The sequence below is a fragment of the Hemiscyllium ocellatum genome, chromosome 2 (assembly GCF_020745735.1).
Source record: "Hemiscyllium ocellatum isolate sHemOce1 chromosome 2, sHemOce1.pat.X.cur, whole genome shotgun sequence".
Classification (NCBI taxonomy): Eukaryota; Metazoa; Chordata; class Chondrichthyes; order Orectolobiformes; family Hemiscylliidae; genus Hemiscyllium; species Hemiscyllium ocellatum.
This window is the reverse complement of record NC_083402.1, coordinates 29,337,987-29,365,700: the sequence shown is the minus strand read 5'-3', so window position 1 is coordinate 29,365,700 and position 27,714 is coordinate 29,337,987. Positions and strand designations below refer to the sequence as shown.

At 38.8% G+C, this 27,714-nt stretch overlaps 1 protein-coding gene across 2 annotated transcripts in view; it reads left to right on the top strand.

Moving 5' to 3' along the window:
• Nucleotides 1-27,379, top strand: part of casp3b (caspase 3, apoptosis-related cysteine peptidase b) — a 39,733-nt gene extending 12,354 nt beyond the window's left edge. The window contains exons 2-7 of one of the 2 annotated variants that reach the window (XM_060835236.1): nt 11,545-11,614; nt 17,689-17,822; nt 18,492-18,620; nt 19,411-19,586; nt 23,133-23,256; nt 25,796-27,379. In XM_060835236.1, coding sequence (XP_060691219.1) covers nt 11,547-11,614; nt 17,689-17,822; nt 18,492-18,620; nt 19,411-19,586; nt 23,133-23,256; nt 25,796-26,025 — 861 coding nt within the window. In that variant the 5' untranslated portion in view covers nt 11,545-11,546 and the 3' untranslated portion in view covers nt 26,026-27,379. Of the gene's footprint in view, nt 1-11,541; nt 11,615-17,688; nt 17,823-18,491; nt 18,621-19,410; nt 19,587-23,132; nt 23,257-25,795 lie in introns of both variants that reach the window. The other variant, XM_060835228.1, reaches the window with a different exon arrangement.
• The last annotated feature ends 335 nt before the right edge of the window (nt 27,380-27,714 follow it).

The following is a 27,714-nucleotide window of genomic DNA, read 5'->3' as shown; positions in this document are numbered from 1 at the left end:
GATAGATTTGGCAAATAGAATTAAGGAGAATCCAAAGGGTTTTTACAAATATATTAAGGAAAAAGGGTAACTAGGAAGAGAATAGGGCCCCTCAAAGATCAGCAAGGTGGCCTTTGTGTGTAGCCATAGAAAATGGGGGAGATACTGATGCAAAATATTCATTTAGTATTTACTGTGGAAAAGGATATGGAAGATATAGAGTGTAGGGAAATAGATGGCGACCTCTTGCAAAATGTCCAGATTACAAAGAGGAAGTGCTGGATGCCTTGAAATGGTTAAAGGTGGATAAATCCCAGGACCTGATTAGGTGTACCCGAGAACTCTGTGGGAAGCTAGAGAAGTGATTGCTGGGCCTCTTGCTGAGATATTTGTATCACCGATAGTCACAGGTGAGGTGCCGGAAGACTGGAGGTTGGCAAACATGGTGCCACTGTTTAAGAAGGGCGGTAAAGACAAGTCAGGAAACAATAGACCGGTGAGCCTGACCCCGGTGGTGGGCAAGTTGTTGGAGGGAATCCTGAGGGACAGGATGTACATGTGTTTGGAAAGGCAAGGACTGATTCGGGATAGTCAACATGGCTTTGTGCATGGGAAATCATGTCTCACTAATTTGATTGAGTTTTTTGAAGAAGTAACGAAGAAGATTGAGGGCAGAGCAGTAGATGTGATCTATATAGACATCAGTAAGGCGTTTGACAAGGTTCCCCATGGGAGAGTGATTAGCAAGGTTAGATCTCATGGAATACACGGAGAACTTACCTTTTGGATACAGAACTGGCTCCAAGATAGAAGACAAAGGGTGGTGGTGGAGGGTTGTTTTTCAGACTGGAGGCCTGTGACGAGTGGAGTGCCACAAGGATTGGTGCTGGGCCCTCTACTTTTTGTCATTTCCATAAATGATTTGGATACGAGCATAAGAGGTACAGTTAGTAAGTTTGCAGATGACGACACCAAAATTGGAGGTGTAGTGGACAGCGAAGAGAGTTACCTCAGATTACGACAGGATCTTGACCAGATGGGCCAATGGGCTGAGAGGTGGTAGAAGGAGTTTAATTCAGATAAAGTGAGGTGCTGCATTTTGGGAAAGCAAATCTTAGCAGGACTGATACATAGTCATAGATGTACAGCATGGAAACAGACCCTTTACTCCAACCCGTTCATGATGACCAAATATCCCAACCCAATCTAGTCCCACCTGCCAGCACCTGGCCCATATCCCTCCAAACCCCTCCTATTCGTATACCCATCCAAACACTTCTTAAAATGTTGCAATTGTACCAGCCTCCACCACATCCTCTGGCAGCTCATTCCATACACGTACCACCCTCTGCTTGAAAACGTTGCCCCTTGGGTCTCTTTTACATCTTTCCACTCTCACCCTAAACCTCTAGTTCTGGACTTCCCAACCCCAGGGAAAAGGCTTTGCCCATTTATCCTATCCATGCCCCTCATAATTTTGTAAACCTCTACAAGGTCACCCCTCAGCCTCCAATGCTCCAGGGAAAACAGCCCCAGCCTGTTCAGCTCTCCCTGTAGCTCAGATCCTCCAACCCTAGCAACATCCTTGTAAATCTTTTCTGAACCCTTTCAAGTTTCACGACATCTTTCCAATAGGAAGGAGACCAGAATTGCACGCAATATTCCAACAATGGCCTAACCAATGTCCTGTACAGCCACAACATGACCTCCCAACTCCTGTACGCAATACTCTGACCAATAAAGGAAAGCATACCAAACGCCGCCTTCACTATCCTATCTACTTGCGACTCCACTTCCAAGGAGCTATAACCCTGCACTCCAAGGTCTATTTGTTCAGCAACACTCCCTAGGACCTTACCATGACATGTATAAGTCCTGCTAAGATTCGCAAAATGCAGCACCTCGCATTTATCTGAATTAAATTCCATCTGCCACTTCAGCCCATTGGCCCATCTGGTCAAGATCCTGTTGTAATCTGAGGCAACTCTCTTCGCTATCCACTACACCTCCATTTTTGGTGTCATCTGCAAACTTACTAACTGTACCGCTTATGCTCGCATCCAAATCATTTATATAAATGACAAAAGGTAGAGGGCCCAGCACTTATCCTTGTGGCACTCCACTGGTCACAGGCCTCCAGTCTGAAAAACAACCCTCCACCACCACCACCCTCTGTCTTCTACCTTTGAGCCAGTTCTGTATCCAAATGGCTAGTTCTCCGTGTGTTCCATGAGATCTAACCTTGCTAATCAGTCTCCCATGAGGAACCTTGTCAAACACCTTACTGGAGTAGATATAGGTAACATCTACTGTTCTGCCCTCATCAATCTTTGTTACTTCAAAAAACTCAATCAAGTTTTGAGACATGATTTCCCACGCACAAAGCCATGTTGACTATCCCGAATTAGTCCTTGCCTTTCCAAGTACATATATCCTGTCCCTCAGGATTCCCTCCAACAACTTGCCCACCACCGAGGTCAGGCTCACTGGTCTATAGTTCCCTGGCTTGTCCTTACCACCCTTCTTAAACAGTGGCATCACATTTGCCAACCTCCAGTCTTCCGGCACCTCACCTGTGACTATCGATGTTACAAATATCTCAGCAAGAGACCCAGCAATCACTTCTCTAGCTTCCCACAGAGTTCTTGGGTACACCTAATCAAGTCCTGGGGATTTATCCACCTTTAACCGTTGCAAGACACCCAGCACTTTCTCTGTAATCTGGACATTTTGCAAGATGTCACCACCTATTTCCCTACAGTCTATACTTTCCATATCTTTTTCCACAGTAAATACTGATGCAAAATATTCAGTTAATATCTCCCCCATTTTCAATGGCTCCACACAAAGGCCACCTTGCTGAGCTTTGAGGGGCCCTATTCTCTCCCTAGTTACCCTTTTTATCCTTGATATATTTGTAAAACCCCTTTCGAATTTCCTTAATTCTATTTGCCAAAGCTATCTCATGTCCCTGTTTTGCCCTCCTGATTTCCCTCTTACATATACTCCTACTTTCTTTATACTCTTCCAAGGATTCACTCGATCAATCCTGTCTGTACCTGACATATATGCTTCCTTGTTTTTCTTAATCAAACCCTCAATTTCTTTAGTCATCCAGATACACTTAATGGTAAGGTCCTAGGGAGTGTTGCTGAACAATGAGATCTTGGAGTGCAGGTTCATAGCTCTGGTCATCATGGACGGGTTGGACCGAAGGGTCTGTTTCCATGCTGTACATCTCTATGACTATGTTTCCACTTTCTCCCCATACCATATTAACCCTTTAATCCAAAGAGCTATATCTAACTCATCTTTGAAAGCATTCAATGTTCTAGCCTCAAAACACTTCTTTTTTCCCTGTGGCAGATAATTCCACAGACTTGCCACTATCTGTTTGTAAACAACTCTCCTCTGAGAATCCCTGCAGTGTAGAAGATGGCCATTCAACCCATTGAGTCCACACTGACCTTCCAAAGACCAGTCCTCCCTGACTGACACCTCTACCCTATCCCTGTAGCCCTCCTTTTCCATGGCTAATCCACCTAGCCTGTATATTCCTGGACACTATGGACAATTTAGTACGGCCAGTTCACTTAACCTGCATATCTTTGGGCTGTGGGAGGAAACTGGAACACCCCGAAGATACTCATGCAGATGTGAGATAATGTGCAAACTCACTTGCCCAAGGGTGGAATTGAACCTGGGTCCCTGGCGCTGTGAGGTAGGAGAACTAACCACTGATCCACCGTGCCTCCCATCTCAATCTTAAATGGCCTAGACTATAATCTTCAACTCAGACCCCTGGTTCTGGACTTCCTGGTGATTGAAGTCACCTTCCTGCATTTATGCTGGTAATTTTATAGGTTTCTGAGTTGCCCCTCAATCTTCTAAATTCTAATGAATGTGAAACTGATGCAATCGCTTCATATGTCAGTTCTGCCATCACAGGAATTATATTAGTAAACGTTAATTGTAATCCCTCCTTAGCCAGAACTTCCTTTCTCAGCTAAGAAATTCAAAACTGAGTATCATCCTTGAGGGTTGTCTCACCAAGACCTTTTTTAATTCCAACAAGACATAACTGCTTCTATACTTAATCATCTCACTATAAAGGCAAACATACTATTTCCTGCCTTCACTGTCTCTTGCACCAGCATGCATGCTTTCAGCGATTAGTGTACGAGATCACTTGTGGGTATTATTTTACCTCCTTTTTTCCCAATCTATTCCGATTTAGATAATCTGCCTTCCTGTTTTTCTTATAATGGTGATAACCTCACATTGGCAGATAAAGTATAATATAAATCTTTAATTTTACACACTAATCTCTTCTGTGGAACTTTCTTGAAAGCCTTCTGAAAGTTCAAGTAAACTACATCCACCGGGTCCTCCTTATTAACTCTTCTAGTTATATGCTTAAAACTGCAGTAGATCTCAAATTCATGGTGATGGTGTCCGATCCTGTTACTGCTTTCCAAGTGCTGGTGCTTTTAAATGTTTTATAACCATTTCGAGCATTTTCCCTACTGCTGATGTCATTCTAACCAATCTATATTTCCCTGTTTTCTCTTTACCTCCTTTTTTAAAAGTGAGGTTACATTAGCTGCCCTCCAATCTATGGGAAGTATGTGGTGCTGGAAAAGCGCAGCAGATCAGGCAGGATTTGAGTAGGAAAGTCAACATTTCAGGCATAAGCCCTTTTAGACTGTATAGAATCCTGAAGGATGGACATCAATGCTTCCACTATTTCTGGGCCTCTTGCTTAATTACTTTGGGATGTAAATGATTAGGCCCTGGGGGTTTATAAACCATTAATCCCATCAGTTTCCCCAATACCACTTCCTTAATAATGCTGATTTCCTTCAGTTCCCCTTTCTCGCTGGATCCTATATTCCCCAACAATTTTAGGATGTTATTGTGATTTCCTTTTGTGAAGGCTAAAGCAAAATATGTATTTCATTGATTGACAATTTTTCTCTTTTCTAATTTTAAGTTTTCCTATTTCTGAGAAATCTACATTTTGTTTTCTTTCTTTTTCTCTTTATGTGCTTGTAGAAGATTTTATCAGTTGATTTGATTTGGCTTGATTTATTGTCCTTTGTATGTAAGTACAGTGAAATGCTTTGTTTACTAGCAGTACAGGCAGATCATAGTAGGCAAGGACATATAGACCATAGGTGAAAATGAAACTTGGACAGAGGCATTCACGTTACACCGCACAGAGCACTAGGCAAGATAAACATTAACAAGATCAGCATTATTTGAAGATTTGTATGTTCCCTACAGTTTTACTCATGCACTCTTATTCCCCACCTAATCACTTTGTTCTTTTCCCTAAATCTAAATTGCTCCCTATCCTCCAGTCTGCTGCCTCTTTTAGTCTATTTGCCCACCCTTTCCTAATACTATCCTTAGTTTCCCTTGTTACCCCTCACCAGGCTACCTTTTTTGCTTGATGGGAAAGAGCAATTGTTGCTCCATGCCCCCTTTTTGAATGTTTGCCATTGCCTATCCGTTGTCATTTCCTTTAATACTCCCTAATTTATCATTGCCAGTTTGCACTTCAAACGATTGGGGTTTTCTTTATTTAAATTCAGGACAGTAGTCTCTGAATCAGCTAACTATTCTCCATCTAAGCTAAGAATTCTATCATATTATGATCATTATTCCCCAAGGGACCTCGAGTAGCTAGATTGCTATTTATTCCTGCTGCAAATGTGTTGCTGGTCAAAGCACAGCAGGCCAGGCAGCATCTCAGGAATAGAGAATTCGACGTTTCGAGCATAAGCCCTTCATTATTCCTTTCTCCTTTATATAATACCAAGTCTATGATAGCTCCTCAAAGCATCGATCCAGAAAACTAGCTTGCACATACTTCAGGAATGCCTATTCTATGGCATTGTTACTGATTTTCCTCCCTACTCTGCATGAATTAAAGTCATCTATAATTGTAGCTTTACCTCTATTGCTTGCATCTCTTATTTCCATTTTGTGTCTTTCCCAACATTACCACTAAACTTTCTATAATATCTAGAAAGTTTCTGTCTCTGGATGATTCAAAGCTGTACCTGTGCCAATTGCACTTCACCAGATCGCTATTCTTCCTCGCTATTGCAATAATTGCCTCTTAATTAACAATGTTATCCCAACTCTTTTTCCTCCTGTGTAAGTCCTTCCTAAAAACTGAATATTCAGTTTCCATCTTTGGTCACCCTGCAACCATGTCCCTCCAATCCCAACTATATCAAACCCATTCCAGAAATTTCTATATGTTTCAGATCTTTAATGTCTGCAGTTCTTTGTATTATATTACCTCTGTAATGAATGTTGCCTTGGTCAACTTAGAGGATTGAAAATAAGCTGGCTTGTGGTGTGGTTAGTATGGTATGTTGGAATAGTCAAGTCTGGAGGGAAGGAAGGTCAGGTTGTGGGTTTCAACATGAGCTGAGTTAATGATTTCAGAAATGGAAATAGATGGTTGTAATAATGGCACAATTATGTGATCAGAACCTGATGTTGGCTAGGTACAAGATCAGGGTTGCGAACAGTCATGTTCAACCTCTGACAATTGTTGGGGAATTATGAACTAGGGAACAGATTTGTAGCAAAAATTGAAACTGATAGCTTTGATCTTAATGCTTAGTTGGAGAAAATATTCATGCTTATCCAATATTGTGTACTGGATAAGTAGCATGACAGTTTATTGAACCCTCTGCTGTCTTTAGAGGTGGTGGAGCTCGAGCTGGGTGCTATCAGTGTATTTGTATAAGCTGATGCTTTGTTTTCACATAACCACTAAGAGACATAAGAGAGAAAGGTGCGTGGGAAGTGAGGTGCTGGTGTGGGAATGGGAAGAAAAACTATTGCAAGTGAATTCTGTTTGTAGCTGGATAGGAGGAATATGGTATGGTGAAACATGCCAACAGTTGCAAATTAAACAAGGAACTATAGGTTACCACTGCCACAATCTCTCTCCGATGTTATTAGTGACTTTGATAGCTGTTTGGTACTGCCTTTGCAGAGGAATATCAAAACATTTGTCTCGGCCTCAACCTTTAAGAAGAGTCAAATCATTTACCATCCCATCCTAGGTCAAATTCTGTTCCGTCACTACATTAAGATCAACAGAGAACTCCTCTCAAATGTGGAATGCTTCCCTTAACTGGGAAGCTACTTCTCATCTAATGCTCATCGATGTAGCGATTAAACATTGCATCTAACCTGCAAAGTTTGCATTTGGATATCTAAGGATGAGTATATTTGACCATGATATTTGTGCTGATACCAAGGTCCATCGTTCAGAAAACAAAAACCTTCTGTGTGAAGGAATAGGATTCTTTGTTGGCAGAGGGATGCTGCAATCGAAACCAAGGATCACTTCCATCTTCCGGAAACACCTTTCAAATATATGGTCGAAGATGCTTCTCTCACATCTGGCTCACCTAACCAGACAAAAACCCATGGAACCTATGACCAGTGACACAGAATTTCCTTGGACAATCAGATGTTCGCAAGTGATAGCCAATTAAATCACTGTGACAGGGTAGAAATCTGAGTGGAGTGATCTTAAACTCCAGGAAAGGCTCTGGGGACAAAAAAAAGAGGGTGTTGTTGACAATGTTGGTGTATTTCCTGTTGGTTGATCTGAGAATGTGTTAGCTCTACTATATCAGAAGAAATACAAGATTGATTTATTGTTGCATGTACTAAGATACAGTGAAAAGTGTTTTGTGTGCTATATGGGTGGATCATACCGTACAAAGTACAGGAGGGTAGCAGAACCAAGTACAGAATACAGTTTTACAGTTGCAAAGTGCAGAGAGATCAGCATTAATATGAGAGGTTCGTTCAAAAGTCTGAACAGCAGGGAAGAATCTATAGAAACTGTTCTTGAATCTATTCTACGTGTTTTTAAAACTTTTATATTTTCTGACTGATGGAAGAAAGTATAACTGGGGTGGGAGGGGTCTTTGATTATGTTGGTTGCTTTCCAGAGATTGGGAAGTATAGATGGAGTCACTGGATGGAAGGATGGTTTGTGATGTGTTGTGCTGTGTTCATGATTCTCTAATCTTGGGAAGAACAGTTGTTATACCATGCTGGTTTCTAGGATGCATCTATAAAAAAAAAAAATGGTAAGTGGCTTTGTGGACATGTTGAATTTTCTTAGCCTTCTGAGGAAGTAGAGGCGTTGTGCTTCCTTGACTGTCATGTTGATGTGGGTGATCACGACTGTTGATCATTACTGCCAAGAGCTTGACCCATTCAACCAACTCTATTCACCATTGCATACAGTGGCATACCCCTCTGCTCCACTTACTGAAGTCAATGACCAGCTCCTTCATTTTACTGAAGTTGATGGAGACATTGTTGTCTTTACACCATATTGCTAAGACTTCATTCTCTTCCCTGCATTCTGTCTCATCATTGTTTTGAGTTCTGACTTAGTAATGGTGTTGTCAGCAAACTTGTTAAGTGGATGTGGCTACATGGTTGAGTCTATATGGAATATAGTAGGGGGCTCAATATGCAGCCTTGTGGAGCACCAGTGTTGAGGATTATGATGGAGGTGGTGTTATTACCTATTCTCACGAATTGCAATCTACAGGTCAGGAAGTCGAGGATCCTATTACAAAGGGGGAGTCGAGACCTAGCTCTTGGATATTACGGATGAGTTTGTTTGAAGTTGTTATTGATGGCTCATTCAGTTAGGAGCCCTGTTATCCAGATGTTCCAGGGATGAGTATAAGACCAGGGGAGATGGCATTTGCTTTGGACCTGTAGCAATGGTAGGTGAATTGCAAAGAATCAAGGCAGTTTGGTAGGCTAGAGGTGATGTTAGCCATGCATGATCTCTCAGCACTTCACAATTATGAATGTTAGAGCAACTGTGCACTAACTGTGAACTGAGAGACCCACTACATGACTTTTCTTTATCTCTGGGATGATGACCATCTTCTTGAAGCAGGTGGGGACTTTAGTTCGTAGTAAGTGTTCAGCACTTTGGGACAGGACTGGAATCATATCCTTAGACATTTTAAGGTTATAAGGAGATTAAAGTAGGCAACAAAATATTCTAGAATGAGACTTTTCAAAAGCACTGATTGGAAGGGAGGTTTGTTAGTAAGAGATGAACTAAGTACAAAGGCAAATGATCTTGGAACAAAATGATGTAGAATCCATATCGGTGGAGATAAAAATAACAAGGGAAAGGTATTGGTAGGAAAAAGTTATAAATTCCCTAATAGTAATTCTGTCATAAGACTAGAGAATAAGGGCGTGTAAGAAAGGCATTATGCTAATTATTGCTGACTTCAATCATCTGAGACTTTGGGAAATTGACAAAGGTAGTCATGGGAAGAATTCCGTATATTTGGGACAGTTTCATGGAACAATATTATGAATCCAACCCAGAAACTTGCTACTTTAGATCTGGTAATGTGACAGATTTAAGAAATTGAGTAAGAGATTTCCTTGGTAGGATTGAACATTCAGTTTGAGAGTAAGAAACTTAGGTCAAAATAATTATGCTAAACTTAAGGCTCATGACATAGGGATGAGAGATTTTAGTTGTAAACCAGAAGATTGGGAAAGTTTTAACCACCCAAAAAGGAGAAAATAGTCCTGAGGGAAAATTAGCAAGTTTGTCATAAAATGAATAATCAGAGCTGCTTAAAGAAATACTTTTTTAAAAAAGGCCAAAGTTATCATAAACCCCTTAGAAAATAAGGCTAGGGAAATTGGGAATTCGGAAATGGCTGAAGGTCTTCATGGTAGAGAATGTTGATAGCATTGCAAACATGTTATAATGTGGAAAGATGTAAGGTTTTGCATTTGGGCAGGAAGAATAGAAGAACTATTATTTAAATCGGGGAAGATTGCAGGAAGATGTGCCATAAAGGAATTTGGAGTATTCTTGTGCATGAATCACTAAAAAGTAGCAGTCAAGACTTTTGGCAGTAGGAAAGGCAAATAAGATGTTCATCTTCATCCCAAAGGAAATAGAATCATCGAGATGTACAGCACAGATACAGACCCTTTGGTCCACCTTGTCCATGCCGACCAGATATCCCAACCCAATCTAGTTCCACCTGCCGGCACCTGGCCCATATCCCTTCAAACCCTTCCTATTCATATACCTGTCCAGATGTCTTTTAAGTGTTGCAATTGTACTAGCCTTCACTTCCTATGGCAGCTCATTCCATACACATACCACCCTCTGCGTGAAAATGTTGCCCCTGAGGTCTCTTTTTATATCTTTCCCCCCTCACCCTAAAACTATGCCCTCTAGTTCTGGACTCCTCCACCCAGGGAAGAGATGTTGTCCATTTATCTTAAGCATGTCCCTCATGATTTTGTAAACCTCTAAGGTCACCCCTCAGCCTCTGACGCTCCAGGGAAAACAGCTCCAGCATTTTCAACCTCTCCCTATAGCTCAAATCCTCCAATCCTGGCAACATCCTTGTAAATCTTTTTTGAACGCTCAAGTTTCACAACATCCTTCCGATAGGACAGAAACCTGAATTGCACACATTGGTTAGGCCACTGTTGGAACAATGTCCTGGACAGCTGCAATATGACCTTCCAGTTCCTATACTCTGACCAATAAAGTAAAGAGTATAAAAATAAGGAGGTTGTTCTAAAAGTGTGCAACTCACAGACTGGTCTGCTTATCTAAAGAAAGATATACTGGTATTGGGGTCCATCCAGAAACAGATAATCAATTTGATTCTGGGTATGCATTTATTGTGAGAAGTTAAGTAGATTGGGTTTGTACTCCTTTAGAAGAATTTAGTCGATTTGAGAGGAAGTTTTAATGAAATAGAAGATTCTTAGGGGGCCTGAAAAGATATATGCAAGATGCATATTTCCCTCTTGTGGGAAAGTCTAGAACTAGAGACTATAATCTGAGTAATAGGTTTCTCATTTAAAACACAAGGAATTTCTTCTGATAGTAGAGGCTTTCACTATAGAGGGCTGTCCAGGCTCGATCATTATGCGTATTCGAGGCTGTGATAGATTTTTAATTGGTAAGGGAAGCAAGGTTATGAGGATAATGCAAGAAGATGGAATTGAGGATTATCAAATCAGCCGTGATCTCATTGAAAGGATCAAGTGATCTACATCTCAATCCTTCAGTCTTATGGTCATACATAGACCAAACTGGATAGGGATGTCTGCATGTCATTTTTCTGATACCAGATTTTTTTCCTTTTCAGCAATTTTTTTAAAGAACTGGGTTGGTATTTTCAAACTGCCAAAATTGGATTACTTATCCAGTAACTGAATTAATATAATATTCTGCAACTTCCTTCAGCCTTGCTTAAGTCTCTACACTCTGTCATGCTGATAAACTGCATAATAATATCGATCTTTATACCTCTCTGCCTCCAACCTTTTTAAAGCCTTTTAGCCAACGTGATCATGGCATTCCCGGTTTTTGTGCAAGATTCATCTTTTTCAAATTGTGCAATATTTTCCGTATCCAAATGCATATTGTTGATGGTATATTATGTGGGCAAATTATTCAAATATGAAATAACAAGTATATTTTTATTTTAGCAGCAATGGCTGATACGACGGCAATGTCTGGTGGTGATACTGTTGATGCACAATCCAGTACAGTCTATGAAGGGTGCGTTGGATTAATTTCATTTTTAAAAATCATACTTATTTTAAATGTTAAGACCTCCTTATGCAACTTGTGGCACCTTCATCAAAAAATATTCTATTATAGATGTATTGCATGTATTAGCACTGACAGAAGATGAGTGTGCCTAGAGCAGTGACTTTTACCTAAATTAAGTAGGTAAGCCTGTAAATATAGATGAATTTGAGTTCAATGAACTGTTCATTGTACCTTTTCAATAGTAATGTAAATGTATATTTATTACATGCTGCATTTGAATCACTTTTACATCAACAAACTAGAATTTGAGATCTTGAAGTCTGAGTGTATTATTGCTAATTTATTAACGGAGCTTATTACAGTTAACTAATTGCATAGTAATAGATATTATAAGGAACATGTAATCACAATTGAATGTACTATTAAGTTCGAAAAATAACTTTAATTTAAAAAAAATGAACATATGAAATAGGAGGCTATTCTGCTCTGCCATGCCTGATCTGTATTTAAACTTCCACATTCTTATCAACCCTAATAACCTTAGATTTTTCTTAGGCAAGAAAATCAGTCGGTCTCCTTAGAATTTTCAGTGACTCTGTTTCCATCTTCTGAAGCAGAGAGTTCCAAGTCACCTAATTCTGTGAGGGGAAAGAAAATCACCTTTATCTTTGTCCTAAAGGATGACTCGTAACTTTAAGTGTCCCAGTTTTGGAATCATCCACAAGAGAGAAAAAAAATCATTTTACATCCACCTTCCCAACCAAATAGATGTGTAAGTAGGTCAGAAACGTGCTCTCATCCAACCTACAGACAGCGCATCAAGTCAGATGTGTGACATATTCTCACACAATGTGGCATACGCATTTCTCTAGATTTTAGATTTATCATTACATGTGTATAAAAAAACGTGAAAAGTTTCTTTTATTCCCACATGTTCCCTGCAGTGTTGCCACACATCGCCATCCTGAAACACTGAATATGATGCAGGATTTTACTGCACACCCTATTGCTGCTTGACATTTTCCCAAGTCTCTGGAATGGTCTCCTGAAGCTCTGAAACGGGCTCTGGGGTCTAAGTGACAGGCCTCCACTGCTGCCACAATGAAAACAGTCACACCTGAACTGTTGCTATGAATCTTTGGATGCATGAGTTCTGTACCTCTTTCCCCATCTGTCTTCCTCCAGGTGCTATCATCAGTTGTCGGGGGGGTCACCTGCCATCCCTTTCACAAATGCTTCTGATCGTTCAGGCGCCCAGGCATAGCAGCAGAACTGGAGCCTTGGCTCAGCCTAAGAGTCCGGGCTGGGAGAGTCATCCTGAGATCTGCTCCTCACTCACCAGAAGACCCTGGGCTGGAGCGGAGCTGCATCCAGCTCATCCTGGCATTGCTGCTGCCCCTGGAGGCTGCCTCGTGCACCTGCCATTCTCCAGGCAGAATTACTGGGATTTCATCTGTGTCCTCACAACAGGGATACCTGCCGACACTTTATTTATTCTGAACAGACACTTTGCATCTACAATTAAGCAATTCATAGTTCTCTCCGCCTCCTATCCTCTCTCAACCGAGCCTTAAGTTCACCGTCCGCACAAAATATTTCCTTACTTCCTCTGCGCATAAACCTTTAAGAGCACTTGCATCAATCTGACGCAAACTGACAGGGAGTGGAGACCCAAGGGAAGTGGCCTTCCAGTAATAGGCACTTTGTCAACTATTAGCATTGCATGTTCAGCTCTTCCCAAGGTCACTGCAGATGTCATGAATAACCTGTCAAAAACCTATCAGGCAGCCGTGTTCGGCCATATTGAAAGGGATGAAGTTTTGCCTTTATATCATTTTGAGATTTCTACCTCTTCCCAGGTGTAACTGTGTTCATCCTATCTACCCTATGAGATTCTTGCTACTTCTAGCACTGTTGCTGCTGCTGGAGCAGCTGGCAATGGTGGTTTGATCTCCAGTCCTGAGCTTCAGTAGACCTGGAAATTGGAGCAATGTAACCCACATACACGTACCCACATTCGGGGAGACAGTGGAACAATATTCATGCCACTAGATAAGCAATCTAGACACCCAGGCTAATATTCTGGCTACACTGGTTCAACTCCTATCAGATCAGTTACTGGAATTTTAAGGAGTTTGTGACAAAATGGCAGTGCTTCTACCTCTGCTGAAAGGTCCAAGGCTCATTTGAAGTCTCACCTGCCCTGATGTGTTGAAGCATGTTTGAGCAGGTTAATTAAAATAACTACCTTGCTGGTTCTTTGCACAAGATCTATGGCTGTTACTGCTTTAAGAAAATTGAAGACTCTTGGCACATTTTGATAGTGTCCTTAATTCGGAAAATTGAAGTTCAATTCCGACCTGTTCCATAAGTATGTCATAAAATCGCTGCACAGATTGGTTAAATATCTATTCTAGAGCTCATTGGTTTCCAGGTGACCTGCAACAGGTTACAAAACTTTAAATGTGACACCCTTGTTCAAGAAGGGAGAGAGACAAAGCAGGAAACATTAGGCCAGTTAGCCTAACGCCTGAAGATAGTCAAAATTAATAATTCTTTTTCAGGTTGGAAAGACATTCCTAGTGGAGTGCTCACAAGTCCCAGTCCTAGAGTCTGGACTGTTTATGATCTATACTGGTACTTGGAGAAGGGAGAAGAGTGTAATATATCTATATTTGCTGATACAGCTGGAGAGGACATAAAAGAATTTATAGTGGGATACTAAGTGAATGGGCAAAAACTTGTCGAATGGAGTTTAATGTATGAACATGTGAGACCATGCACTTTGTAGGAAGAATCAAAAAGTAGAATATTAATTAAATGGAGGGAGACTCAAAAGGTGTAGCACAGGGGATCTGGGTGTTCTTATACATGCTACAACTGCACCTTTTTTGTGTTTCAAGTAATTAAGAAGTTTTACTCCACATCTGTTTGGTTGTATTTCCTCTCCCACCTGATGTTCTTAGTTGTTAGGCTCTACGTCTAGTCCAGCTGATTTATTTGGAAGCATTAGCTTTCGGAGCGCTGTTCCTTCATTGGGTGGTTGTTGAACTGAGGTCCTTGCTTCCATCTAGTGGCAAATGTCAATCAGTGCAGGTAGTCTTGTGCATCAAGTTGCACCATCCAACTCTTTCCACCCATAGAGACTGGTTACTCTGGTATTACTGTAGAATATTTTCCTATATATATTTAAACTAATATTATCAGTTATTTAATTTTCCAGTGGAGGAATTTAGCAGTTGAAAGTCCAGATTGGACTGTTTCTACCTTTAGTGAGTACAGGTATCCTGTTTTTTTTCTTTGCTAAAGAGCACCCAATGGAATTTTACTCCAGTTTTAAACATTGCCTACTTCATGTCATATTTTAAAGGACTGTTCTTTAAATGTTAACTAACAGTTAATGGTAGGGCTTTGGAGAGTTTTGTTGAACAGCGGGACTTTGGGGTGCAAGTTCACAGTTCCCTGAAAGTGGCATCACAGATATGGTGATGAAGAACGTGTTTGGCAAACTTATCTTCATTGGTCAGTGCATTAAGTTGGGATGTCGTGTTGCGGTTGTACAAGACTTCGATGAGACCACTTTCAGAATACTGCGTACAATTCTGGTCACCTTGCTAAATGAAGAATATTGTTAAACCGGAACGGGCGCAAAAAATCATTTACAAGGATATTTCCAGGTCTTGGAAGTTTTGAGTTAGAAGTAGAGTCTGGATAGGCTGTTTTTTTTACCCCGGAGCATCAGAGGATGAGGGATGACCTTCCAGAGGTTTATAAAATCATAGAGTATAGATAAGGTGCATAGCCTAGGTCTTTTTCTAAGGGAAGAGGAGTTTAAAACTAGAAGGCATAAGTTTAAGGTGAGAGGGGAAAGATTTAAAAGGGACTGGAGGGGCAACTACTTCAGAGGTTAGTGTTTATGGAACAAGCTGCCAGAGGAAGTGGTAGGGGTGTGTACAATTACAACACTTAAAAGGCATGTATGTGAATAGGGAAAGTTTAGAGGAATATGGGCTATGTGCAGGCATGTGCATCTAGTTCAGTTTAGGATATTTGGTTGGCATGGACAAGTTAGGCGAAGGGATATTTTTCAGTGCTGTACAACTTTGACCCTGTCCCCTCTGTTTGGGGAAGAAAGAATTCCACACATTCATGACCCTCAGCTTAAGAAATCTCATCTGTCTCAAATAGGAGGCCCCTTATTTTAAAACCATTTCCTAATTCTCCCATGAGGAGAAAAGTCTTTTCAACATTCGTCCTCAGGCTTTTAGATTTTTCATAAAGATCACCTCACCTCTTCTGAACTCCAATGATTGCAGGCCCAACATGATCAGCCCTTCCTCCATAAATTAGCCCCCTTATCCTAGGAATCAGTTGAGTGAACTTTCTTTGAGCTGCTTTTAATGTTGTTTCCTCAAATAAGGAGACAAACCACAAAGGAGTCTAGATTTAGAAGGTTGAAATAACATGCACCATGGCTCTGATTTCCAACACGTGACAATTTCAGCTTTATGATCAACTTAAAAACTGAAGCTCTGATCTGCCTTCTGAAAAACTAACGTTTCAATCTATGGCCAGAACCTGTCGACATGAAGTTCACTTATTTCTCAGTACCCACGCTCCTTGCATTAGTTCTTAAAAACCTAATGAATAATGGGCAATTCAGCCCCTTGAGCTTGCTCCACCATTTAATGCGATCATAATTGATCTTGGCCTCAACTCTACTTTGCAGCCTTGTCCCCATAACCCTTTAACCCATCACTAATTTAAATCTTAACTTCTCAAATTTATCTAGTCTAGGGTAGTGAATTCTACTGATTCACAGACATTTAAGAGAAGTAATTCTTCCTCATCTCTTTTACAAAAGCAGCCTGAAACCTAGATCAAAATTGCCCCACAAGAGGAAGCATCCACTCTCCATCTATTTTACCAATACCCTTCAGTATCTTGTATACCTCAGTAGATTCCTCATTCTCTTAAAATCTAGTGAGTATAGGCTTACACTGCTCAATCTCATTGTCTATATTGATGAAGAGATGCACGCAAGAATTGCAAAAGTATATATAGTCTTCAAACTTTAAATATTAATCTGAGAATTAAGAGCATTAGATTTGTCTACTAAACAGGACCTCTATATTGTGATAGTCCTGCTGACTCTGTGATACAGTCAACGTCTTATGTACGACAACATCTGGGAAGCTCGAGCACTTGCACTTAAACTGCCCTTGGAAGACCAAAATAGTAGAATGCAATGCCAGGCACTTGAGGTGTTTGCTCAGTTGATGTACCAAGCATCAGTATCATACTGAGTTGGTCTATAAAGCCTAAACATCTGGCATACTTTTACAAAATGGATCTTCAATGAAGAGCTTCATCTAGCGTGTGTTATCATGGCAATCAAAGAAAGTGCTACAAACACACTCTGAAGTTGTTTCTTAGGAAAATTGATATTGACTTTGATTCCTGGTAGAAGCTCACTCAGGATTGCTGGAGCTGGTGCAACCAAGTCCGAGCCCTACTAAGTCATTTCAAAGCATTACGTCAAAATTGAATCAAAACAGCAAAAAGTGGAAGGTCTAATCAGGTCAGGTTGCAACTGTGGAGAGAAAAGAAGAATTAGTTTTTCAGTTTCGAATATTGGGAGCATTGCCTTCTGTAATATCTACTAGAGAGAAGATGCGAAATGTTGTAGACAGCCAACAGAGCAGATGAACAATGTCAAAAGAAAAAGATGTCTCAAGAATTTGGGAAATGAAAGTTTCAATATGAAATCTAAATCTGTTTTCCTTTAGGAGAATTTAAAGTAGGAACAGCATTGTACTGTTCGACTACTTTTGGGCAATATTTTGTAAATATTTTTCACACCCAACTCTTATCTATCACCTAAACTGTCTTCTCCAACGTCTTTCTACTAAGACCAGAACCAGAACAAGAACATCCAAAAAGAGAACACTCATCTATGATTTAAGTTGAAATTGAATATGCTTTGTTTTGTTTTTTTTCCTGTTTTGAAATTGCAAAGATGTGTTTTGGTCAAATGTTTGTCAAATTTTATTATATGCTAAAACTGATTTGTTTCTCAGAAGCCAAAAACAACTGGCTGGTGATACTCTTGCAGTGGATGCGGTACCTGACCAGTGTATAAAATATAACATGAACTACAAGCAAATTGGCATGTGTCTTATTTTCAACAATAAGAATTTCCATCCTGTGACAGGTAATTTTTTTTTTTGCCTTTCTTTTACATATGCTTTTATAGAAAATGAGCACTAACATTGGTTGGGACAGAAAACTTCTATAACAATTTGTGTTTTGTGTAGAACAGAATTTACGCTGTGCTTGATTCAAAGCCAGTGTGTTAGTTTATCAACTTTGGCTACCCTTGGGAGATGACACATTGCTCTGTCTGAAATGCTTGTATCTAGACACGTATCTGTGTGAACATTATAGACTAATATTTTATAGGTCTTTGATCTCCAGCACAACAAAATAGTCATGCATTTATAGTAGTTTATGAAAGCTTGCAACTAACTTGACATAAACTTTGCATAGTATTATGACAAGTGACAGGCAGAAGATGCTTGGGATTAACTGGGTTGCAGTGGAGTCTAGGGCAAGATCAGTATAATTTACCTGTGTGATTTAGTAAATCTAAGTAGGCTTCCTGTTTCAGATCCCTATCTGATTAAATGTTATGTAATAGGAGCACCTTAGCTGTGCTGTTTGTTCATGATCTTTAGTGACCTTTTATGTTATGGGCAAATGACCATTATTTATGAGGCTATCAATTGTCAGTTTTAGAACTGGGAGCCATTGTTCAATTAATGGCTGGAAGAAAAATTGATAATTGGTTTTTTTTTATTAATAACCTTCCATTGTTTTGTAGGCATGAATAAACGTACTGGTACGGATGAAGATGCGGCTAAACTGAACAAGACATTCAAAAATCTGGGCTACGACATTATGGTTTATAATGATAAAACATGCAATGAAATGTTTGAAATATTGCACAGAGGTAAGTGTTTGTTAAAAAATACAGGAACATATGTTGATTAAACTTCAAAAGTCTATTACTTTATAAACAATCTGCAAAAATTAACCTAGATACAGTTTGATCAATATGCTTGATAACTTTCAATTCATCAAGCTGTAGTCAGAGGAAACATTATTTTAATCACGATGGTATGCTGAGGCTATTGAAACAGAGCAGTGAAGAGATTTTAATGTAGTTTTCAAAATTACAAAGTATTTTTGATAGATGTAAATGATATCTGGTTGGGCAGTGAGTTGGAAAGAGTTATCAATTTGAAATAGCCACAAATTAAGAAAAATGAAAAGGAAAATAGGCACCACGTATTTTTTTTATTTAAATATAAAATTATTTTTAATTATTTTTCCTTTAATTCTTTTTCTCAATGTAAAGGCTAATAGAGGCATTCAACATTTTAAAGAAGTAAGCTTAAATTTGTTCACGGGTATGAGTATTATTGGTCAGTGTTTATTGCCCGTTCCTAATTGCCTTCATGAACATGGTGTCACTTTTAAACCATTTCAGTGCATTTGATGTAAATACACCTCGAGTACTGATAAAAGGTGAATTATAGATTTTTGACCTAGTAACAGTGATGGATTAGCAGTATTACTGCAAATCATGAGGATGTTGCAATTTTAATGGTGAAATAGTTGGATTGTTCTAAATAAAAGTGTTAGTTCTTATGAAATTGACTTCACATTTAAACCTCTATATGAAGCTGGTATCAAGATGCTATTTTGCATTTAAATTCTTTATTCCTTTTTTTTGCTAGCTGCCGAGAGAGATCACAGCCAAATGGCTTCATTTGTTTGTATTTTCCTTAGCCATGGAGAGGAAGGGTTACTGTATGGAACAGATGGTGCTGAAGAAATTAAAAAATTCACCAGTATCTTTCGAGGAGATCGATGCAGATCTTTGGTTGGCAAACCAAAGCTGTTCTTTATACAGGTAAGAATTAAAATATGTACGTGTGATCCTCGTCATATGTGGATCTGCTGTCCATGGATCTGTGTACTCATGAGGTCGGTCAGACATTATCTTTTGTTTTCCTAATTGACAAGTCCTAACAGATTGCACAGTACCTCTGGATCCATTGGATAGGGGATTCCCATTCTAGCACTACCTTTAATTTTGTTATCTGCAGGATCCATTCCCTGATTCTACACAGAGTATTAGGTGTAACTTGTTTATGCTTTAAAACTTGATTATAGTTGTCTGCATGTATTTTCTATGATAGCTATGAGGAGATGCTCAAACTTGGCCCCAGAGGGTAGTATGCACCTAGTTCCCTCTGAGGAAGTACCATATCAAGCTGCAATGTAGCTGAGATTTCTAACTTACCAAATTGTTCATCGGGGACACTGTAACTGCACAAGAGCCTTTATCTCTGGGCAAAGGGTCCAGATTCACCTGACCTAGTGATCTGTCATAACATGTCTGAACAGGTTGATTACAAATAACTGTCATCAACAACTTTTAATGTGCTTGTACATCGATTTATAGTGTCTCTTTGACTAGTAGATCTTTCAGTACTCTGCATCAAACATTAGTGGTGCCCTTATAGCTCACGTTTGGCCCAACTTTGGTATTTGCATTCCATTGTACAGGTTAATTCATTTCTTTATTTTCCAAAAGTGTTGTTTATAAATTTTCATTGCTATCTTGCCATTTCTGTAGTCTTTCAACATTGAGCTGTTAAATGATTTAAAAGTGACATTCAGGGTACTTTTTGAATTACAGTCATTGTTGAGTTTAAGCATAAATTCATGAGTTGCCTGGCATCTTTTGTTAAATTTTCCTGAACACCAGAATTGAGTTGACAGTACATCTTTTCTTGGACAATTAGCACATGCATAAGAAAAGGAGTATAACCTGTTTCGTCTAGCAGAAGGTACCACTGGTTCCAAAGAAAAGTCATAAACAACTCAAAGCATCAACTTTCTTTTTCTATCCACAGTTGTTGCCAGACCTACTGAGTTTCTTCAGTATTGTTCTATTGAAGGTACCATTGATTTGCCAAGGATATTATTCGTATTCACCTCCCAATAATAAATTAGACCTAACTTTCTGTTATTAGATTCACTGGCCTGGGATTTACTTTGCAGCAAGTCTTCCTGGGAACAATTACCACATTAATACCATTGAATTGGTTCCATTTGTGCATTTAGTTGAATGTTCCACATGTTGGTTTTAGGTTTATAGTTGAAGGAATCTTGATCCACTAGCTTACTTGGTTGCATCTCTGGGAATTGTGAGCGAGTGTTTTCTTTCAGAACTGCATCATTCAGTTGGCAGAAGCTGGCAGGAATGAATGACATTCTGGTTGCTGTAAACCCTGTACTGAATGCCTGGTTGGCTCCTGATTTTATTTATCAGCTAACTTGGGTTTATCCACTAAGATCTGGGAGTTTGCCCTATTTTTTTTTTTGTTTAAATTCCGCTGTAAATTATTTGAATTATTGCTGAGGATCGAAGATAAAGAACTTTTGGTTGCATGTTGCTATTTAACATTCATTATTAGTCTTTTTAGTGAAGATGGTCACAATAATATGACTGGTGACCTGTTCAAAAAATTGATTGTAGCGCCTATCTGTATATATAGCACATATATTGTTTCTGCAGACGTCTAAAGCACTTGGGGCTCAGAAAGTCAAAGTTGAGGCTTATGGAAGTGAAGGTAAATTACTGACCAGCTGAGGAAATTAAAGAAACAGTGGAGTACATTGAGCCAACCTTTCTAACATATATCTTTGTTTGGCCTTTCACAATTTGTGTATTAATTAGATAAGGGGATAGATAACTATGTATGCAAGTTTTTTGATGTTGGATACATTTGTCATGTGTGTAGTGATGAAAGCATGCAATTACAATGAATTAAGTGAATGCTTAAAATAGTTGGATAGATATTGATATAGGCAAATAATGAGGTCATCCAATCTTGACTTTTAAGAGCATGTTTCAGGCTAGGGGCCATGGTGCCACTCTGACAAAGCCCTGGTTAGACCACATCTTAGGATATGTTGGTCTAAGTGGAAGTACTGCATGTATTTACTAGGATATTATATAGATTCCCAATGATGTTACAAGACAAGGTTGCATGAAAGTGAGGTTATATTAACTGCAATTAAGTTTTCAATATATTAATTTCTGTTTACTCTGTTTATTCACTTTATTTCTGCTGCTTTAAATGTCCTGGCAGAGTTTAATTTTTAAATTTAAAACTAAATCTGTCTGGAGTGAAATTAGGAATCACTTTGACACAGCAAAGGTGATAGAAGTTGGGATTTTCTTCTGTAAATGACACTTTATACTAAATCAATTTTAAATACAAAATCTGAGATTGGACTTTTGTTGCCCTAAAGGTATTGGGTGATATGAGGTAAGGCTGGATATTGAAATCTGTTATTGCCGTCTGTCTATTGATTTAACAAGTCTCTGGTGTAGACACGTTTGATTCCACAGAATCTTACATTTGATGATTTATTCCACTGAGATGTTGGTAAACAATCTTTCACTGAATCTAATTGAGGTTCAGTCTTGGGTACAGATCTGTATATTTCCTTGGGGATTCTTAATGAAACAATGCTGTTTTGAAGCTTTGTGTATTATTACATAACAAATCTGCTAGATTTAATACGTTTAGTTTTTCTGGAAAATTGTCTTTTTCCATTGCTGTAGGATGGGAGATATAGCATGCATCAATGTTGTGCTGTCATTTTCAAAATATTCTTGTGAAATTTATAGTCAGCTGTTTAAAATTTGTAGCATGGATCAGTTAAGTGGTCAAATTCAGCATCTAATTTATGCACACTGAAATGAATTGATGCTTTATTTTTCTAAGCATGCTTTGGTTTATCATGTCATTTGAAAATCTGTCAATGTACCCCCTCCATAATGAGGCTGGAGTCCAATGTCTTCTGATTCTGAGACAAGTCAATACTAATGAAAAAAATGCATTAAAACATCCTGAAAATATTCAGTTGGTGTGATAAAGTAAATTTTATTTTGTCAAGCGTGCTTGGTATAACGCATTACAACGTGAAGCTGTCAAACTAAATTCCTGATTTCCCATTCCTGATGAAGGGCTTACGCCTGTGATGTCAATTCTCCTATTTGGATGCTGCCTGACCTGCTGTGCTTTTCCAGCACCACCCTCTCAATTAAATTCTGCAATTGCATTAAGGTTCCCAAATACTAGAATTGCAAGTCTGTTCATCACTGTGAATATTGCTGAAAAGTGGATGTTGAGTGAGGGCAGATGAGGCACAATTAGAGACTTAATTGTTTAAAAATCTGCCTAGACTTTTAAGCAAGGAATAATCAGTAAACCTCTTTCAGCAGAATTCAACACTTTAGCATAAAGTGGGTTTCAAGTTGATGCGCAAGTGAACTGTGGAAAATGTTATCAAAATGCAGCAAGCTATTTGTTTCCTGAACTGATTTTAATGTCATGTTTAAGTTGTTTTGTTGTGCTTTTTCTGTTCTAAATTTTAGGCTTGTCGAGGAAATGAATTTGATGGAGGTGTTGAGACTGACAGTGTTGTAGATGAAAAGAGTACTTCCCTGAAAAAAATACCTATAGAGGCTGACTTCCTGTATGCTTATTCTACAGCACCTGGTGAGTGAAAAAGCATTATTCTGGTATTGAAACTAATCGTCCATGCTTCTGCTAGGTGGTCAATTGAATGTAAAATGATCAAGAACAATCTACGTTCACTGGAGACTATTCCTATGTAAGCTTTGATTGTTGGAGGAAGATTTGATAGTTTGCAAAAATGCTAAGAGTGAGACTTGCAGGTTTCTTTAAAAACCTAATTTCAATGTACGTGTACAAAATTTTGGGTAATCTTTATCACTTTCTAATCTCAGTAAATTAATAACATATCATTCTTAATTTGCACAATATAGAAATACAAATCAATTTTGAAGCTATACATGGGTATGTTCCTTTTAGGAGCCAAATTTTTCGACAATATGTCATGAGCCTTCATCATAACAGCTACGTGAGAACTATGAGCAGCAATTCAGCCTCTCGCGTCTCCTCTGCCATTTAATACAACTATAACTGATTTCAGCTTGACCTGAACTTCACTTTCCATTACCCTTTAACCCGCTACTGATTTTAAAAACCCTATCTGTCTTCTCCTCAAATTTATTCACTTTGCCAGCATCCACTGCAGTCCAGGGTCATGAGTTCCACAGATTCATGACCCTTTGAGAGGAGAAATTTCTCATCTTGTCATAAACTTATGACCTTTCATTCTAGACTTTCCCGCAAGAGGAAACATCCTCTATACATCTACTTTGTCAGTCCTCTTTAGCATCTTGTAGACCTCAATTAAATCTCCTCATTATTCTTCGGGTTAAACTGCTCAATCTCTCTTAAAAGACAGACCTTCATCTCATAATCAATCTAGTGAACCTCCTCTGAACTGTCTCCAATGCAGCTACATTCCTCCTCAGATAAGGGGACCAAAATTGGAAGCAATGCTTCAAATGTAATCTCATTAATGCCTTATACAGTTGCAGCAATATTTCCTGACTTTTATACTCTATCCCTTAAGCAATAAATGCCAAGATTCCATTTGCATTAATTGTATACTAGTAATTGCATACTAGCTTTCAAGCATAAGGAAACCCAAATCACTGATGTTTCTCTCCATTTAGATAGTTGCTTTTCTATTTTTCTCAAAATTATAACCTCTGGTTTGTCCATGTTAAACTCTATCTGCCAAAGTTTTGGCCCATTCATCTAATCTGTCCCTATTCATTTATCACATCTTACTCTTCTATCTATTTTTCTGTCATTCGCAAATTTGGCTATGGTACCTTCTATCCCTGTATCTAAGTCATTAATTTAGATTGTACATCATTGGGACCTGAGGACTGAACCCTGTGGCATGACTCTATGACTGCTTTCTGTTGGTAAGCCAATCTCTATCAAAGCTAATAAACTATCAATAATTTTGTGTGATCCTGTATATGTATGTTTTAGTGCATAACCTAATCAGATGCCCTCTGGAAGTCTGGATGTGCTGCATCTACAGGATCCCCATTTTCCACTTTGCTTGTTGCACCTTCAAAGAACTATAGCAAATTAGTCATTTGCAATTTGCTCTTCGTAAAATCATGTTGACTGATGGCTTTCATTTTAACTTTCCAAATACCACACATTAATACTTAATAGATTCTAATAAGGCAGTGTATGCCGACACTCCACTACGGGGCATGTGCACTCATTCAGGATTTCACTATTCCAAGCACTGTCGACTGTACATTGTGTCACCCTGTATACTTTACAGGTGATGTCATGTGCCAATGCATCACTCTGCAGACACAGGGAGGTGTGTGTGATTTTAAAGTGTGGTTTCAGTGGTGGGGAGAGGGGTTGGTGGGGAATACCCAGACTGAGATGGGAAGTCAAGGAGAGACTAGGAATTGGGAGGCCCTCTCCTCTTCTCTCCCTTGCACACTCCTCCCTGCTCCTGGTCTACTTTTCTTTCTTTTTCTCTATCTAAACTAGAGTTTATCTTTTTCTCCCCTTCCTCTCCTGCTACTCCGCTTGACACAGCTTGCGACTCTAAGGGTTCTGGGTGTCGTTATCGGCATCTGCTACTGCTACTCTGCAATTTTTGCATCGGAGCTGGATCCATATATCTGGAGTTCTGACTGACCTTCAGCCAGACAATGCTCGCTGACCTCGGTTGAAATGGTCCTCTGCTGTCCGTTCAGCTGATGCTAACACCTGTTCAAGTGCCTGTGTCTAGCTGTAGACCTGGAGCCTCAGCTCAGCCTGCGGGTCAGGGAATTCAGCCCCGGCACCGGCACTTGCTAGTTGACCTTGCACTAGGATGCAGCTGCATTTGCCTCATTCTGGCATTGCTGCCACTACCACTGGATGCCTCCTCCTTTATCATCCACTTGGCCTCAGCCACTGCCATCTTAGTCCGCCATCTATTTGACAATATGAGAGACCTAGTATTTTAAGGGAAAGAGAGTTAAGATATTTTAAATACTAAGTGTTAGAGGTGCTGGAATAATCACATGACAAACTCCAAGTTTATGTTGTTAACATAGATATTAAATTTTGATTTTAAAAAGTTTTTTAATGCAAATCTTAAATATTTACTTGTGATATTTTATTTTATCTTTTCCAGGCTATTACTCTTGGCGAAATACAGGCAATGGTTCATGGTTTATTCAGTCGTTATGCCATGTACTTGATAGGCAAGGCAAGGAACTGGAGATCATGCAGATACTCACTAGAGTCAACCATAAAGTGGCACTTGAATTTGAGTCCAGCACAAGTACAGAGGCTTGCAATGAGAAAAAGCAAATTCCTTGCATTATTTCAATGCTAACAAAAGAGCTTTACTTTAGTTGTTAAGACTCCTTTGGAAACGTGAAATTAAACAATTTCTTCAATTTATTCCAGAATTAACTGCGACCTACAGCTTCCAATACTTGCCTGAAGAGCAATAAATACTTTAATCAACATAATCATACAATTTTTGCTGGTTATTTTGACGGCATGAATACATTTCTAAAGTCTGTTCAGTTGAACTGTTGAATACAATATCTTCACAATGTTAAATTTTGAAAAGTGACAGTTGGTTTTTGAATTTCATTGTTAAAGCAATTTAGCAAGTTTTAATGACTGAGCTTCTTTCGATAAATAAAACATCAAAGAACTGGTGATGCTGGAGAAATTCAGCAACTTAGTGGACGTTCTTCCCACAAATGCTGCCAGATCTACAGAGTTTCTCCAGCAATTTGTTTTTATTTTGTTTGACATAATCGTGTTTGAGGATCTTGCATTGTTTTGTGTATGAAAATCTGTGTTCAAGTATAATTTTTTTCATAATTACAAAGTAACCCAGTGAGTGATTAAATGTAGATGCTGAAAAACAATTAGCTTTATTGTCTTTCAAATGTGTTAAAATGTCCAATGCTGTACATTAATTCAGTCATGTCAGCAGTAGCTTGGCTGTATAAACCTGAGTACCTAAAACAGGATGATATTTTGGTGTGCTACTGAAGGGCTGCTGCAATATCAGTTCAGATGCAATTTTAAAGAGACCAGATCTAGTTCCGTGGTTGTATTGCCATTTTTGAACTTGATGTTTAATCAAATGACTCTGCAGAGTGTAATTACCCATTTCACATAATGGGTAAGACTGAATTCTTAATTAGGAAACAGATTTTTAGGGTTATATTTTAAATATTTTCCTTTGTCACTATCTTAATTCTCCCCGTATTCTTTATTAAGAGACCAGGATAACTTTAAACTCTGAGTACAGAGGATTCTTGATTTCTGTGGGGTTTTTTTTTATTGTGGTTGTAAGATGATCTGTGCATTTTTTTTCTTCTGTATTTCCTGGAGAGGATGGATGAGCTTGACCACTGCTGCCTTATCAATAATTGTTATGAACTTGAATACAAACTCCTTAAGTTGGGATGGCAAATTTATACAGGGCTGCATTGTTCTGCTAAAATAATGCATACTTTGATTTTTGCTATGTTGGAAATATCTAGAGCCTAACTCTGTGTATAATTTTTAGCTGATAATGGAAACTTTAATTTTTAATGTTAAAACCTCAATGCCAGGACACTCATTTGATACCTACACCTTTCTGAAATTTATATGGATGCTGAAAATTACTAAGAATGGTGTCCTTTTCTTGTTCAGGTACATTACATGACTGAAATAAACAAATTGATACTATAATATTACAAGAAAATGCAATAACACCTGAATTTTTTTTTGTATTAGGCTGGTTGCTGTATTATGAATCTTGTCATTTAAATTATAATCCACTTAACTACTGTGCTTTTCCAGACAATGCTTAGTACAGGGTGTCATTTAATGTGCAGTAACCTGCATTTCTATATCTTTTTAATGCCGAAAAAGTCTCAATTTAGTTGCTTTATATTTAAATCAACTATTTATCAGATAATATACATTTTAATAGCAAAGTTATGTAAAGTTTTTTTTATTTGTTAGTGAGTGGAATTTTCCAGATTTTTGTCGTCTTTGGGAAAAATGCTGAGTCCTTTAAGTGGCTGGCCGGCCAAT